Raw genomic sequence first — 16,177 nt, 5'->3', positions numbered from 1 at the left:
GGCTGCATGGCCTTGCTGAACTCGTTGCGTTGTTTTATCTGTGGGTTTCAAAATAGGGTCCTGGGCCCTACAGAGGCCCCCTTGTAAGGTTTCCAGGGGATCCTCAGTGAAATGTGGGATATCTGTTTTTCTCACTTCCTGAAACAATCCAGGAGATAATGTACTGACTTTTTTTTTTTTTTTTTTATATACAGTTGTTCATTAGTATATATAACCTTTATTTAACTAGGAAGTCACATTGAACCAAACCATCCTTTTAATTTTGACTCCCACCACATCAGTATGCTTCACATCACAGACTCTTCAAAAAAAAATATAAAAATCCTGTAAAGAAATGCATATATAAAATGCATTATGAGGACAGTAAAAGCTATGACCAAAAACAGCTATACCCACATGCATTCTGCAATTGTACTGATTACAAGGGAGGAAAATAAGAATATAACTATATTATACCTTTCCTTTTATGACTTCTCTTGTGTGCAAACTGTGGACCTAAAAAGGTCATTTTAGCACCACTACAATGTGGCATCTAACTGAACTCTGCGTTGTTTTATCTGTGCCGGTGGGGTTCCAAAATAGGGTCCTGGGCTCCTACAGAGGCCCCTGTAAGGTTTCCAGGGGATCCTCAGTACAATGTGGGATATCTGTTTTCTCACCTCCTGAAACAATCCAAGGAGATAATGTACTGACTTTTTTTTTTTTTTGATACAGCTGTTCATTAGTATATATAACCTTTATTTAACTAGGAAGTCACATTGAGATTAAAACCTCTTTAAGACCTAGCCAAGACAGGGTCAAATTTATTTAGCTTGTCTATCTCTTGTACTACTATTACTTCTGTAATTATCTTTCTTTATTTGTTTTTACTTATTTATATATATATGTATGTATATATATATATATATATATATATATGAATATATATGTTCTTTCTTCCTTTTCTATTATTTTTTTACTTTCTCCTTTTTTTTCTTTATTTCTTTTTAATTTTCTTCACTTGTATTTATCACAATTGTGACTATTGTTATTTTGTTATCATATGCTAAGTTTATTCATGCAATTATCTTACATCGGGGGATCAATGTGTATTGCTGTCTGTATTGATTGTGTTCTATCGTTTGTGTGGGGGGGGGGGACTCAATAAATATATTGTTTTAAAAAAAAAAAGACAGGGTCAAATAGCAGTATCCAACAAATAAAGACAACATTGCATCACGACAGCAACAATAGGTACGACAAAATACATTACATCACTATACAGTGCATTAACAATGCAGCATGTTGGTCGTGTGTTTGCTATTTAATTGAAACAACTGCAGCTTGCAGTGACCACTTCCTTTATTCTATGTTTAAAATCATTTAAAGAGATAAGGGTCTCAAGTTTAAGCTTGATTTAGTGATTAAATGTTTGTACTTTACCACCTGCTGTACAATGAGCTGCAACGATTGATTGTTTTGATTATCGATTAAAGCTGCAGTGGGTAGAAATGAAGCAAATATGAATAAAACTGTCACTATATCCTGACAGTAGTGCATGAGACAGGAAACTTAAAAAAAAAAGCATGTGTCCTCTGGTGCTCCTAATGGCATCTGTAAGATTTCACAAACAACCAATCAGAGCCGAGCTGGAGCCTGCTGTCTATGAGCAGCTGTCAATCACTCACGAACTCCGATCAAACTAGGCATCAAATATGAATCAATATTCTGTTACTTTAACGCCTATTTCCCGCCTTAAATGTTTTCAGAAACACCCTGTTGTGTACTGTTTAGCTGTAAAATGATGACCTGGCAGCCATGTTGAGATCAGTTGAGGAAATACCAAGCACCGCCCACCAGCCGGAGCAAACCTTTTCATTTTACAGCTAAACAGTGAGGCGAGAAATAGGCATTACAGTAGAAGAATATTTATTCATATTTATTCATTTAGACCTGTGATTGGCCAAAGTCTCCCATCTTTGATCCCAGATTTTTTAAAGCCTGAAAACAGAGCCATGAGGAGGTGCAGACGTCTAAATATCTCTCAGAACACTTGAATTACAATATGCTGAAAGGTTATTATGGGTTTTTCGTTTTCGTCGTTTGGTCTGTAAAATGTCAGAAAATGCTGTAAAATGGAAAAAAATGCTCATCCCAATTTCCCCAGGGCCTAAGTTAGCATAGGCTATTTATATTATAAGTAACGAATAATGTACAGCGAGCCGGTCATTGTTGTGAATGAAACCCCTTCAGGGCGATGCCACACCCCGACATCGCCCTGAAGGGGATTCTTTCACAACAATGACCGGCTAGCTGTACATTATCCCGCTTATTACACGGCTACTTGCTGAAGGAATCAATATTTTGACACAAAAACGGTCCGCCATAGCAACGGTCAGCTGTACGTATAGCAACGGTCTGCTATAAAAAAAATAATAGACCATAGAACGCCGTGATTGACCAATCAGAATTGAGTATTCAACACAACCGTGTAATAATTTCCAGTAACTTCTACTGAGGCTGTAGACAGTTCTTTGAGTCCCCTTAAAATTGTATTATAATAAAATGTAATTAAAAGTCATTAAATCATGTAAAATGTACAATAATCATGTAAAAGTAGAGATGTAAAAATACTCTAAGCAGCAAAACATTGCCTCAAATAGTACTAAAACATACATGGCGCTAAAATAAAATGCTCTACATTTAAGAAAACAAACAAATGCAAATTTCCACCATAAAAACAGTGAATTCCCAAAAGTTAAAAAAATATATATATCAGCGAAAATGAAGTGTGGCTGAATGTCATTTTTGTGCTCTCTGCCCTCAAGGCTTTATTTGTTTGGCTTACCGCTTTTATTTATTTTTTTGTAAATATGTTTTATTGATTTTCAAAGATTTTATCCCACAAAAATAACAGATACAAAACATGCATAAATCAAACAAAAAAAAACATCATTCATCAGATCTGTTTACAAAGTTGAGTCCAGATTCCCTTCCCTATCACCTACCTACACACCCATCCATAGGATCACAGGTTACAGAATACATTTAGTTGCATGAAGGAAAGATATACAATTAAACAAAAGACAGGGGGGGAAATAATTAGGAAAATAACTTGCAAAGAGAGAAAAAGAAAATAAATAAATGAAAAAATAAATAAATAAAAATAAGATAAAGAGAGAAAAAAGAAGGCGGGGTAATATGACATTCATGTTTTCCTCTCTACTCTTCGTTAAGGGGTTCCTGCAGAGAGTCATCAAAATCCCTAAAGGGCCTCTATATCTTAACAACTGTTTGAGATGAACCTTTCAGCGTGTATCTAATTTGTTCTAGTTTTAAGAAATACATAACCTCTTTGACCCAATGAGAAAAGGATGGAGGAGTGCATTGTTTCCATTTTAGGTGGATCAAACGTCTCGCAAGGAGTTTTAGTAAAACCAACGACCACACAGGCCATACCTGTTAGGCAAGCACTGGATTCCTTTGGTATTAAACCAAAGAGGGCACAAGTTGGGTCCGGGTCGAATTGGGTTCCAAACATCTTGCTAAAAGCTTTAAAAATACTTATCCAGAACATGTGCATTAAGTCTTGGCTTACTAATATTACTAATATTCCAGACATAGCTAAGCTAAAAAGATGACTTCTAAACTCAATTTGAAGAAGTAGGCTGTTCAGGTAAAAGGTTTTTGTCTTGCAGTGTGAAAACCCAACACCCCCGCCAGGATTTGGTGCTTCAAAGCATTTCAGACATGTAGTACTGTCCACTCTAAATTATTTTAAAATTTGAAAAATGTAGGGGTAACCAGTATACGCAGTGTAGGCATGGTTGTGATGCTAATGTCCTACTTTTGCTCGTCAGCATTCAAGCAGCAGGTTTCTGGCAGTTGATTTATAGCTTATTTTTGAAGACACCTGATTGGATGAAATTGCAGTAGTCATTCTTAAGATGACATTCTTTCGCTTTGAGTTTCTGTCAGGTGGAAAGGGCCATTGACATTTCCAATAAAAGGCACATCGGCCATGAAGTGAAGTTCAGATTCAAACATAACCTTTAGATTTCTTACTTTGTGGCCAGCGGTAAATCCTACTGAACGCACTTTTAGAACCATTATTTCTTTTGTTGGCACCTCAGGACATCCGTTTTATCCTGGTTGAGATGTGAACGTGTGTGGAGTGAAATCATAAGTAATGAGTTTGCATATAAACAGATCCATCTCCATGATAAATGCATTGATGAAGACTGTGTGAAAGCTCAAAAAAAGCTTGGAAGTGGACCTTGAATTTGCATTGTTTTGTCAAAGTATTATTACCAGGGTTAAAGACTGTACTCTTGTGCTTGATATTTAAAAATGGCATCAGCTGTGTCAACAGGAGATGCAGCAACATACAGTTACATAACATCAGGACAGATGTGAAAAACATGGTCCTGATGAAACTGAAAAAGGAAACCCTGCCAGTTATACCACATTGTTTTTAGATAAACAATCAGCTACAGCCAAAAGAAACTGCCTGCCGGAGAGGTAGGAGTTAAACCTGTTTGGGACAGGTACGGACAGGCCAGTTCAGTCAGACTCAAAAGAAGTCAGGGATCCTCTGTATCAAGTGAAACCCTCATATGGTCGAATAATATACCTATAACATTGCTCTGTATACAGTTATATTTGTGATCTTTTTACGGTTTACTTTCTTTTGAAGACACATTAAATATCTTTTTATCTGTAAGTACAACATAGTCTTCTTTATTGGCTTTGGCGCAAATGCAGCGAACTACAAATGTGTATGATATATAAATGCAAGACAATGCTTTTGAAAGGTTGCACAATAAGTGATAAATAATGTCACCAGAACAGGATAGCAGGGACGGCTGCCAACGTTCCCTCCGTGATGAAAAACTTATTGACCTCTGCCCTCCAATTCTCAGCCTCCTCTGCTGTCATTTCCCCTCTTTGTCGCTCACACTGTAATGTGTTCCTCACTGCTACTATGTGTCAGCCCTGCCAAGCTGTTCCTGTCATACAAACGGAGCTGAGTGAGGGTATCCCATATTTTCTGCTGTTGTTATTCAGTCGTGCCCTCCTCCTCCTCCTGCTCCTCCTCCTCGGCTGTCTCTGGTCCGGTGATGAGAATGCCTACCCTGTTGTTTTGCAGGTTCAAAGCAGAAGTAGCCAGATCAAAGAGTCAAAGTGAGTTAATAATGTCTTTCCTGTCAAAGACTCATCTGATCTCTCTTCTTGTCTGCCTGCAGTATCTGTTCGGGGAGTATAACAAACAGAACAGAGCAGAACTTAATGGGCTGTTGAAGGAGAATAGATAACATGCGGCAGCAACAATTAGACACAGAAGGGCAGGAGGGCCATAATAGGGAGGAAGCGGTGGGGGGTCCGACCAATTCAGCATCTCCCGGCAACTGCGGTGTGCAATGTTGCTACAACTGTCACATTATTTCCCAGGATGTATTGTCCACCTGTTATGCAGCTTTGCCTGCAGCGCCAAAGATTCAGGATTCAGAGATTTACAGGAATGTGCAGAGTTTGTTGCATTGTATAATGGATTTCCCAGCTTGCTGTTCTCTGAGTTTGCCATAGAAAACCTTAAAGTCAACTCAAAATAAGTCAGTTTTATTTATATAGCCCCAAATATTTACAATCTGTACAACATATGTCATCTTCTATCCTTTTAGACCCTCAATCAGATATTTTTAAAAATACTATATAGTGTGCATATGGATACAGAACAGTACAATACAGTATATTTGTGTAAAAGAGTGTAAAATACACAAAAAAATCTCAAACCAAGAACAAACTTTTCAATTTTTTTGAAAGTCCTAAGCTCTTCACAGATACCAAATATGTTATGCTGAATTGTGTGGAAATGTGTATAAAATGATGTTCACGACATCAAGGATATTTCCATCTGATGGAATGATGCAGCTATAAAAAACAAGAGTGTTGGGTTTAAATATTAAGAGCTGGAACGAGCTGGTACACAATGCAGTCAGACAGTGTGGACTATTATGACTTAAAGCTGCAGTGGGTAGAATTCGAGGAAATATGATTTTAAAAAGTTATTTTTATAAAACGGTCACTATATCTTGACAGTAGTGTATGAGACAGGTAATCTGAAAAAAATCATGTGCCTCTGTGTCCTCCGGTGCTCCTAATGGCATCTGCAAGGTTTCACAGACCAGAGGAAAACAACCAATCAGAGCCGAGCTGGAGCCTTGACGTCTCTGAGCAGCTGTCAATCACTCGCAAACTCCGATCAAACCAACAAACTAGGGAACGTTTGTGATCCGGTAGCCATGTTGAGAACAGTTGAGGAAATACCAAGCACCGCCCACCAGCCGGAGCACACTTTCTCATTTTACAGGTAAACAGTACACTACAAGATGTTTCTGAAAACATTTGATGGGAGAAATAGACTTTACAGTAACAGAATATAGATTCATATTTGATCAGCGCTGCCTAGTTTGACAGTTTGATCAGAGTTTGCCAGTGATTGACAGCTACCTCCGTTGAATGAACAGCCAATAGGAACGCTCATTCTCTCTCTGAAATGACCTGTGATTGGCCAAAGTCTCCCATCACGGGCTAGATTTTTCAAGGCCTGAAAAAAGAGCCATGAGGAGGTGCAGAAGTCTAGTTTTCTCTCAGAGCACATGAATTACAATACACTGAAAGGTTATCATGGATTTTTTGCCCAATGATGCCAAACAAATTCTGCCTACTGCAGGTTTAAAGGAAAAAATAACAATGTTGAGGGATTTTAAAGATTTCGATGGATAAGGATGCATTAGAAGCATCCTCAGACCGACACCTCCAACCCAACTCAAGCCCACCCCTATGGTGCGACTTTGGTCCAGTGGGGAGAGTGATGTGGTTGGACTGTGGCTGGATGGCTGGCTGGTTGGCCGGTCAGGCTACACTGGAATGCGGGGTCTTTTGTTAGTCTGAGAGAGGAGTGGGTCAGGGGGAGAATGCCATTGATGATTGCAGAGAGGAAGAATGAACCTCCAGGAAGTGTTCTCTCTCTCTCTCTCTCTCTCCCTGCTCCCCCACTCTCCCACTCTCATTCTCTCTCCCTCTCTGTCTCTATCTTTTTCTGTGTGTGAGAACCTTCACCGTGCCGAGCCTCTCTCTCTGAGGCCACGGTCCCGAGGCACAACCACTGCTTTGTCTTGCCTTGTGAACACACACCCCTCCTCTACTGGGCGCCTACGTTTGCCAGGGAAACACAGGGAAACTGCTCCTATTCTTATCCACATCGCTTCTCCTGCATGGATGCTGTGTGTGTGAGTGAATGGTAAACTGTTTTTTTTTCATATGATGCTTCAGTATAAACATTTAGCTTACTGGTGTTTTATCAAAAAGTCATCATTTTGTTTGTGCTCAACACCAATTAAGCCAAATAAAGAGAGTTTTTTTATTTAGAGAGTGTGACACTCTCTCGCTTATGATCATCTGAACATGACCAGAGCGCAGATAGCCACCCTCTTGTAACAGTAACAGCCAGACTAAAAATGGAATAAAGCGGTAAGTGGATAAGAATCTAGCCGGTGGCCCCTTCCGACCAGTGGCTGCCGCCTCCCGTCACATTGCTCATTCCCCTCTGTGTCAGGAGGCTGCAAGGAGCTGCAAATGGCCCTTTCAAAACACACGGCAGCTGGAACACAGGGCAAAGGTGACCGAAGCAGTTGGGGGGAGCACAGGGAGGGACAGGAGGAGGGGGGGGGGGGCACGAGATGAGCAGCTGCAACCTCGAGCCCCCTTTTCCTCCGCTGTGCCACCATCTCTAGCTTTAACAATTACAGACTCCGGTGTATATTTTGGTGGTCGAAAAACAAAAAAGTGTGACCTTTTATTTTGCATCATTTCAATTCTTCAGACAATTTAAAGCTCAATAAGTCACAGCCAGGCAGGACCTGGTGGTGTGGTCTGAGAAAACAAAGGCGCTGGGGTGGTGGTGTGGTGCCAGGGAATTCCACAACCCGGAGCAGGATTAGAGAGAAACAGCTCTTAAAAAGTTCCCAATAAGTCCAGTGACCCTCCAAATTAACAAAGCGTGATTTATAATGCTTTGGATCAGTTTGGATACTTTCATAGAAAGGCAAAAAAAAGTGTTTCTTTCATCCACAGCAGACATAAAAACCACAGGCGACACTTGCAAATCAAATTTACATTCTGGATTTGAACTTTTTTTAAATCCTATTATCTTCAAACAGGGATAGAAAAAAGGAAAGGGCAAACAGGGTGCGTTTCTTCAATCGAATAACACATTTAAACATCCAAATTTAATGATAAGACTGTCTATTTGAAGCCATATCTTACAAAAAAAATGTTTTAAAAGTCTAAAACTAAATGGGTTGTCAATCATCAATTTGTCCGTTCTTTCACTTTGCCATACTTCTGGATTTATCACACTTAAAAAGCCCCTCAACTTATTTGTTGATTTAATTTATTACTCTCGTATTTTTGTACTATTATTGTTTTTTTTTTGTTATGTGTGTTTTCTTTTTGTTTGCTTTGTTGTTGTTGTTTTTTTAACTCTACTCTTTCTTTTTGTCATTATTATTATTGCTATTTCTTTTCTTGGTTTTGTTTTGGTTTTGAATGTTGAGGTCGTTTTCTTTATAGTGTACATGATGGGTTTGTCTGTAAAGCTCATCTACCTAAAAGTTGGTTTATAGACTTGTTGTAAATACAAACAGTGGATTGCATATATGAAAACAACCTTGAAAAAAGGAAAAAGTATAAAAAAATAATTAAAAAAAATAAAGAAGCCCCCCCTAGTTCACAGGACAGGTGTTTTAAAAAAAAAAAAGACAGCCAGTTGATGTTCCCAGTGTACTCTGCTGCTACTTGCTGCCGCTGTGTGAATTCACGGAGTAGTACAGAACTTATTGTGGAGTCGCCAGCGTGATATCGCGAGACTTGTGCCATTATCAACCTGCTTGACACACACACACAGCAGCAGCGCTGAGTGCAGCCTGCCTTGCCAGGGTCGGACTGAAGCTTCAAGAAACGACAAGGAGAAGCGAACATCTGGCCGCAACATCATGAAAGCACGTCGGGGCTTCTAGGGAGAGAATCACGACGAAGTGAAGGAAGTGAATGTGAGTATACTATTTGCTTTTTGTGCTTGGAAACGGAGAAAGTTAAAGAGTGAGTGTGTGTCGCTCGCTTTCGTTCAGCCCAGTTGAGTTCCTCTGCTGTTTAAAAGGCTCCTAGCAATGCGTTTCCCAACACGGACATGGAGCTCGGTTTACTGCGTCCTTGGCTCTCCTGGATCCTTCTTTATACACTTTTTCTTTCTCTTTCTGCGCGTAAAATTATATCCTATATGCACATTCTTTTCAGAAGCATCAAACTTTAATATCAAAATTCACTTTTTTTTCTCTTTTAATCCATCATCTGCTTTGAATTAACCCATTTAAACAAATATTCACACTTTTACGCGTGCGTCTGACGAGTGTGTAAAAGCAGTTTGGTGATAAATTACCAGATGGTAAAAAAAAAAAAAAAGTTAGGAATTCCTTGTAATCTCATTAACACTTATAAATCCACTTTCTTTTTTTTTTTTTTCTTTTTTTTTAATACAAGTTGTGTGTGTGTAGTTTTTGGGTCTGCGTATATAGCAGCGGAGTTTTAACATATGGCATAAAGGAGAGCACAGCTGGAGGTAGCGTTTCCATTGCGGTGATGTCAGAGCAGCTGACTCCACAGCTTGCAGTGTAATTAGCAAACAGAGCACCAGTTTACTCACTCTGCACTGTGGCTTCTTTTTTTCACGTTAGCCTCCTTCTTCTTCTTCTTCTTCTTCTTCTTCCTGATGGACGAGAGCTGCTATCATTCATTGCTTGTTCTGTAAACACCGTCTGAAACGCGCCGGTGTTTTGCGCAAATTTCGGAAGCTTTGGAGAAGTATACAGGCTGAGTACTACGAGCCGGAATACTTGGTATACATTTGGAGAGTGGACGCTGTGATCCATGCTTGGGTGAGCGCAGCAGAGCGTATCCTGCACCACTGGAAAGAATGTAGGCTTGGTGTTCTCAAGTTGGATAAAAGTTAATGATGTTGGCATTTAAAGGTGGATTTCTGAGTAAAGTTTTTTGTAATTGGAAATGATTTTATGAACTTGTACTTTATTATCTTGTATGTTTTTACGCATACTTTTTTTTATTATTTGGCTCAAGTTTATTTCTCTGCTTTTGGTTACTTCGTGAGTCAGCCTCTCTGTGCCCTCTAAATGGCTTCATTCCGTTGATCCAGTATCCTGTTTTTCCTGTTTTTCATCAGGTTATGAAGGAAGAATGGAGTTCCCAGACCATAGCCGCCAGTTGCTGCAGTGTCTGAGTCAGCAGCGTCACCAAGGTTTCCTCTGTGACTGCACTGTTCTCGTCGGGGAGGCTCGATTCAGAGCGCACAGAGCCGTGCTGGCCTCCTGCAGCATGTACTTCCATCTCTTCTACAGGGACCAGCTGGACAAAAGGGACGTTGTGCATCTCAACAGTGACATTGTGACAGCCCCGGCTTTCAGTCTGCTCCTTGAATTTATGTATGAGGGGAAGTTGGAGTTCAGCTCCCTCCCGGTGGAGGATGTCCTGGCAGCGGCCAGTTACCTCCACATGTATGATATAGTGAAAGTGTGTAAAGGCAAGCTTAAAGATAAGGAGCTCTCCTCTCTGGATGAAAAGATGAGCGCGGGTTTGGGACTCGGCTGCCTGGACAGGGACAACTCCGCGGAAGGCGAGCTGCACAGTAAGCAGCTCATCCGGCGACAGCCCCAGACACAGTCTCAGGGGCTTCACAGGGCCCCCCCGGCAGAGGAGTTTGACATCGACAACAGCGAAGTCAGGCTGGCTGTCAGAGATTGTGATAGGTCTGTGCGGAGCAGGCAGAAGGCGAACGGTCACTCTGGCAGGTCCCCGGACCTTGTAGGTGTCAATTATTTGTCAGCAGAGGCCGAGCCCTGCGTCCAAACAGCTGGAAAAACAAAAGCTGATGTCAGTAGTTCCACCGTATCGCTGTCCCAGAGGTCCCGGGCTTCAGATGACATGGACTGCGCACTGGATTTGTCTTTCAAGCCTCTGTCTAGCAGAGATCCCTTACACCCCTCCTACGTCTCGGGACAGCTGGCCCTCGACAGCCAGCAGCAGGGCACTGAGCCACTTGTTAAAGACGAACACGACTTGCTGTCAGAGCAGGAGGACAGTGAGCCGATGAGCCCTGAGAGCCAGCGCTTTGGGAATAGTGCCAGGAGCTCAGTGGTGACAGGGTTCGCTGCCCTCTTCCCAGGCAACAACGGCTCCACAGCCGCCCTGCTCTCCCAGGAGGAGGACCTGATGGACGAGGAGGGGGAGGCCTGCAGAGGGAGGGAGGGCGCCCCGGGCAGGGAGGTGGAGGAGAGGAGGGGGAGGCTGCTGGGGGACAGCGAGGAGGAGGAGGAGGACGACTTGGCCTCCTCGGACATCTCCACCTCCAGCGGGGTGCTCCTGCCCCCGGGCCAACAGGTGTGCGTGTGCCCCCTCTGCAGCAAAGTCTTCCCCAGCCCCCACGTGCTGCAGCTGCACCTCAGCTCGCACTTCCGCGAGAAGGACGGCGCTCGCTCCAAGCTGTCCCCCGACGGCTCGGTCCCGACCTGCATGCAGTGCAACAAGACCTTCTCCTGCATGTACACCCTCAAGCGCCACGAGCGCACGCACTCTGGCGAGAAGCCATACACCTGTGGCCAGTGTGGCAAGAGCTTCCAGTACTCCCATAACTTGAGTCGGCACGCCGTGGTCCACACGCGTGAGAAGCCTCACGCTTGTAAGTGGTGCGAGCGGCGCTTCACCCAGTCCGGGGACCTCTACCGCCACATCAGGAAGTTTCACTGTGGCCTTGTCAAGACTCTCGCCATTGGATAAAAACACCTCTCACCAGTGCCATGACATGAGACCGAATGTCTTTTCATACATTGAATACTACTGAACACTTTCCCCTCGAGTACACACACATGTTGGCAGTTTATTGGAGATTTTGGATTCTACCCCCATGTGGCATTTCTCAAGTTAAAAGATGTAGCAATGTTAAAACTGGAGCCGTTTCCGGTGCTGGACTGTTGTCACAGGCGTACATGAGGGTAAGAGGTCAAGACAGTTGAAGGAGCCACACGCTGTTAGGATAAACACGGGTGCTGTGACACCCAAGCTGGATCTGTGTCGACGAAGGTGAACAAATCAGATGATGCACTTGTTTAGTTTCTGTCTCGTTTGAGTCAATCTGTTGAGTTTATTTGTTGAAAGAAAAAAAAAAAAGCATCCTCTGTTCATACCCTATGGGCAAATGGGTGATAGCGAATGCTAACACATGTTAATACAATCGTCAGAGTGAGTGAGACTTTTATTTGTGCACATGGGAGATCAGAACCGTCCGTAAGTAGCAATATATTATTTTTTTGTAACTCCTATATTATTATTATTATTTATTTTTTGGGGATTTATTTTAGTCCTTAACAAGTAAACTATCATAAGGCAGCAAAACTAATGAAGTTTGACTACTGGAAGTATAACACTTTTTTTTTTTATGGAAGTAGATTTTTTTTGTTGGGTTGAAATGAAGTTGGTTACAGTTTTATGTTTCATCATATCAACATATTTCTCTTTTTCTCTGCCTTGGGGGTGAGTTACCAGCTCTCTAGTTGCTAATGTGAGCGAGCACATATCGATGGAACGGCCCTAAGAAGTCGTGTAATCAGAGGAGGGAGAGTTAAAAGCTAATGCCTGTAACACTGGTGCCTACTGAAACACTTCACCTAGTGTACTTAAACAAGAATGAGATATACTATATCACTATGCCTTCTTGTCAAATTCAGTGTGTTTTCAGGCCTTTTTGAAAGAATCCAGATTACACTCCACATACTAGGTGGTAACAAAGGTAATTGTCTACCAATCCACCAGTGTCCTTAATTTACAAAAAAATTGATAAAAGTGCATAAATCAAGCTCTCGTTTACTCAAAGCAAACGGTTGTCAGTAAATTACCTTGTTATTTCCTGGTATGGCGTCAAAGGTACACGGACACACCCTCAGCAGACAGACAGGCAGGGAGGAAGGGAGGGAGACAGGTGGATATTCAGCCTCATCAAAGCTGTGCTCCTCCACGTGCCATTCAGCTGAATCTGACCTTTCTTTCTTTGAATTAACCTTTTTCACATCATCATATCTTCTTACTGTACATGTGTATGTTACTACTGATGAAGCCTTTTAGTGATGCTATCCTTGAAAGAGTCTGTTCTCATAGATGCTATCTGGATTCTCCGCAGCACTAAAAGTTCACCATATTTGTCTAATCTGTCCTGAGAAGACTTGATCAGAATTTATTTATTAGTTTGACTTGGTTCAGGGTTTACTGTAGGTGTACTTCTTTTTATTTCTTATAAGCTTGAAAGACGCCGCGTCTTGCCTAGCGATCTTGGTACTCATTAATAACCGGTATTGGGGCTGTCTCTGTGCAAATCGAGTTACTGTAATTGTATTTTAATATACCGTGTAGAAGAAATCTCAAGATTTGTCACATGGAGAACATAGAGAAGCACTTGTTTTTTAGCATGCATATAGTTTCAACACTATTTGTCTAGGCTGCTATTTCTTACTATATGTATATTTAATGTAAATATATATTCTATTTATCAGACTTGTTTTGTTTTTTTCCGTGTTACGACAAGGTGGAGAGAGTGTCAGGTGTCTTATTAAGGCTGCAGTCTCTTAAAAGTGTCACGTCTTCCCCCGGGAGTTTGGTTCCTTCTTCCATATTCAAGATTGGACTCACTACAAATCAGTTAATATACCACTCTGACTGCTGTTCCGCCGCAGGAAACAGTTGTTCACAAGCGCAGCCACGCTGATACGGCATTGGCTAGTTGCTACCTATAGAAAGGAGACAATACAGGCATTGTCCCCCCCCCCCACTACCTCCCACCACCACCACCACCAAATCCCAGGTAGTTCTCAAGGGATCATTGTGTATCTCTGTGCTAGATGTGGGGAGAAAAAGGCAGTGCAAGTCTCTCTTTGCACTTTCCTGTATTGAATGAAGCCATTGGAATGTGAGAAATGTATTTAGCAAAGGGAGACCAAGGACACTGTAAACAGGTGTATTGTCTGGAGGCATCAAAGAACACCCCCACCCCCCCATATCCCAGCATGCAGTAGATAAATGCTCCATTGTTCCTCGACATGGAGGAGATGCCACGGTGATTTGATTGCACATCCATCAAGAGAATATCAGAATTATCAGAGTATTGTTTTCCCAAGTGCGAGATTTAGAAAAATTGTCGGAGACTGAAAATAATATGTCTGGCAACTGTAACGATAACAGGTCAAATGTAGGTGCTGACTACCTATCCATTTCAGCACCCTAAGGTGTCTTTTTTTTATGTTAGTCGCCAAGACTTCTTTCAGGACACAGAAATGAAATTACATTTGCAATGGTTTGTCCGCATTTCTAACGGAGGAGGCCCAAGTCAAGGAACGAGTCAAAGCATTTCTCCCAAATCTGTTTTCGCTGTACTCCCTGACCTGCAGTGAGCGACGGGGCTCAAACGAATGAAGCTTGTGTGTAATATTTACAAGAAATGTGATTTGGCTCCCTGTTAACTTGCGCAAACACTCCTGCCCTGAGAGTTTAATCACTTTAGAACAATATATTTCAGCTGTTGCGTAGTGTTAACAATGTATACTTCAATCAGAACACACAGGAATGTAGATTTTGTCACTGTTTCATTTTTTTTTTTTTTTTAAAGGAACATTTCTTATGTGGTGCAAACTATTAATTGTCTAATGTACATGTGTACAGAGGTAGAAAAACTAACGATATGTGAAGAATTTTTTTCTTTTTTTTATTGTTTGCAGTCTTTATTTATACCTCCAGGATGATCACCACATGTGCCTTGTAGACACGGACAGGTGTTGCATCTGGAGACGCCCTTTTTGTACATTTTTGCCCTCGACTGCGGCGGTAAAGTTAACACATCACAGCGACAGAAGTTATTCAATTCAACTGTTGTTCCTGTTTTTCTATCATGTCAAAAATCAGAGTTTCAAGTCCATTTGTTTTTGCTGCTTTGCGAGAGATTACATTTGAGATTTATTTGACCGTTTATGTGAATTAATCTGTTTTGGTTAAACTGAAGACAAGCATTTTTTTGTGATTAGGCTTTTAGTAGCCGATACTCTACTGGGAGCTAACAGTCCGTTCCTTTAGTTAATGTCACTGTTGAATGTGAAACACTGAGATTTTGATTGTTGTTCTTATACGGAAACGGCGCCGCTCTTGATCGAGGGCTACGTTTGCCTAACTCATGCTGTATGATCTTTATAAGTCTAAAAAAAATGACTTTACCGATACTGGAATTTTGTCCTCTGCAGGTTACAACTGTGAAATTGTGTATAATCATGAGAAATATTTATTATTGCTTCTTGTGCAACATTTGTCTCAGTTTTAATTTGGTAAAAAAAAAAAAAAAAAAAAGCTTCTAAATGTCGAACGGAAATCTTTTTAATAGAATTTGTAGAAGTGCCATTAGAATTTAATATAATTTTTTAATAAGAAAGGTATATTTTATAGTAATCAATTGCTTCGGTGTTAGTGGTGTAGAGATTAGAGGACAATCTTTATGCAGAATTTGACATTGCTTAGATATTGAGGCAATTTACTTTTGATCTATAACTGTACGTGCATTTTCTTTGTTTGCGCTTTTGGAGTGTGCTTGTGTGCGTGTGCTGTGGAAATGTGACAATCTTGATTTAGGTCTTTCTTAAGATTATGCATAGAATTAAATGGAACAACTTTCTCTCTTTGTGTGGATTTTTATTCATTTACTAATCTTTTTTTTGTTGCACTCACTAGTTTTCACAATTTCAGACACTTTTAGCTTTGAATTTGATAAGAAAAAGTCAAAGCGGACTCTGATACACTAACAACAAAAGAACATTGTAGAAGAGCCCTCGTCTGACACGCAGCAGCAACAATCAGCCAGATAATGTGTGTGTGTGTGTGTGTGGGCAGCGCTGCAATGTGTACAGAGACAACAGAAAGTGATAATACTGCTGGTCTTACAAGCCCTATCCCTCTGAAACCATAAACTCAGCTCAAGGACGGAGCAATTTCAAGACGAGCTCCCATTGTCCCCGACCTGTTGCCAATACTCTCCAAACGA

General features: G+C 41.2%; 1 protein-coding gene across 2 annotated transcripts; it reads left to right on the top strand.

Annotated features, from left to right (window-relative positions):
* The first annotated feature begins 8,942 nt into the window (after window positions 1-8,942).
* Window positions 8,943-15,811, top strand: zbtb42 (zinc finger and BTB domain containing 42). 2 transcript variants are annotated; one of them, XM_074660598.1, is made up of 2 exons: window positions 8,943-9,092; window positions 10,277-15,811. In XM_074660598.1, exon 2 carries the CDS (start codon window positions 10,291-10,293, stop codon window positions 11,884-11,886), a length of 1,596 nt encoding a protein of 531 aa, XP_074516699.1. In that variant the 5' UTR covers window positions 8,943-9,092; window positions 10,277-10,290; the 3' UTR covers window positions 11,887-15,811. The 2 variants fall into 2 exon arrangements, with proteins under 2 accessions (XP_074516699.1, XP_074516700.1); XM_074660599.1 differs by lacking the exon at window positions 8,943-9,092 and adding an exon at window positions 9,151-9,974.
* Window positions 15,812-16,177: the final 366 nt, after the last annotated feature.

This window comes from Sebastes fasciatus, chromosome 15, assembly GCF_043250625.1.
Source record: "Sebastes fasciatus isolate fSebFas1 chromosome 15, fSebFas1.pri, whole genome shotgun sequence".
Classification (NCBI taxonomy): domain Eukaryota; kingdom Metazoa; phylum Chordata; class Actinopteri; order Perciformes; family Sebastidae; genus Sebastes; species Sebastes fasciatus.
The sequence above is the reverse complement of the archived record's forward strand: the minus strand, read 5'-3'. Positions and strand labels throughout refer to the sequence as shown.

Bases quoted from the DNA above. Each gene is read 5' to 3' on its own strand.
- zbtb42 (XM_074660598.1), top strand. From the start codon at position 10,291: ATGGAGTTCCCAGACCATAGCCGCCAGTTGCTGCAGTGTCTGAGTCAG.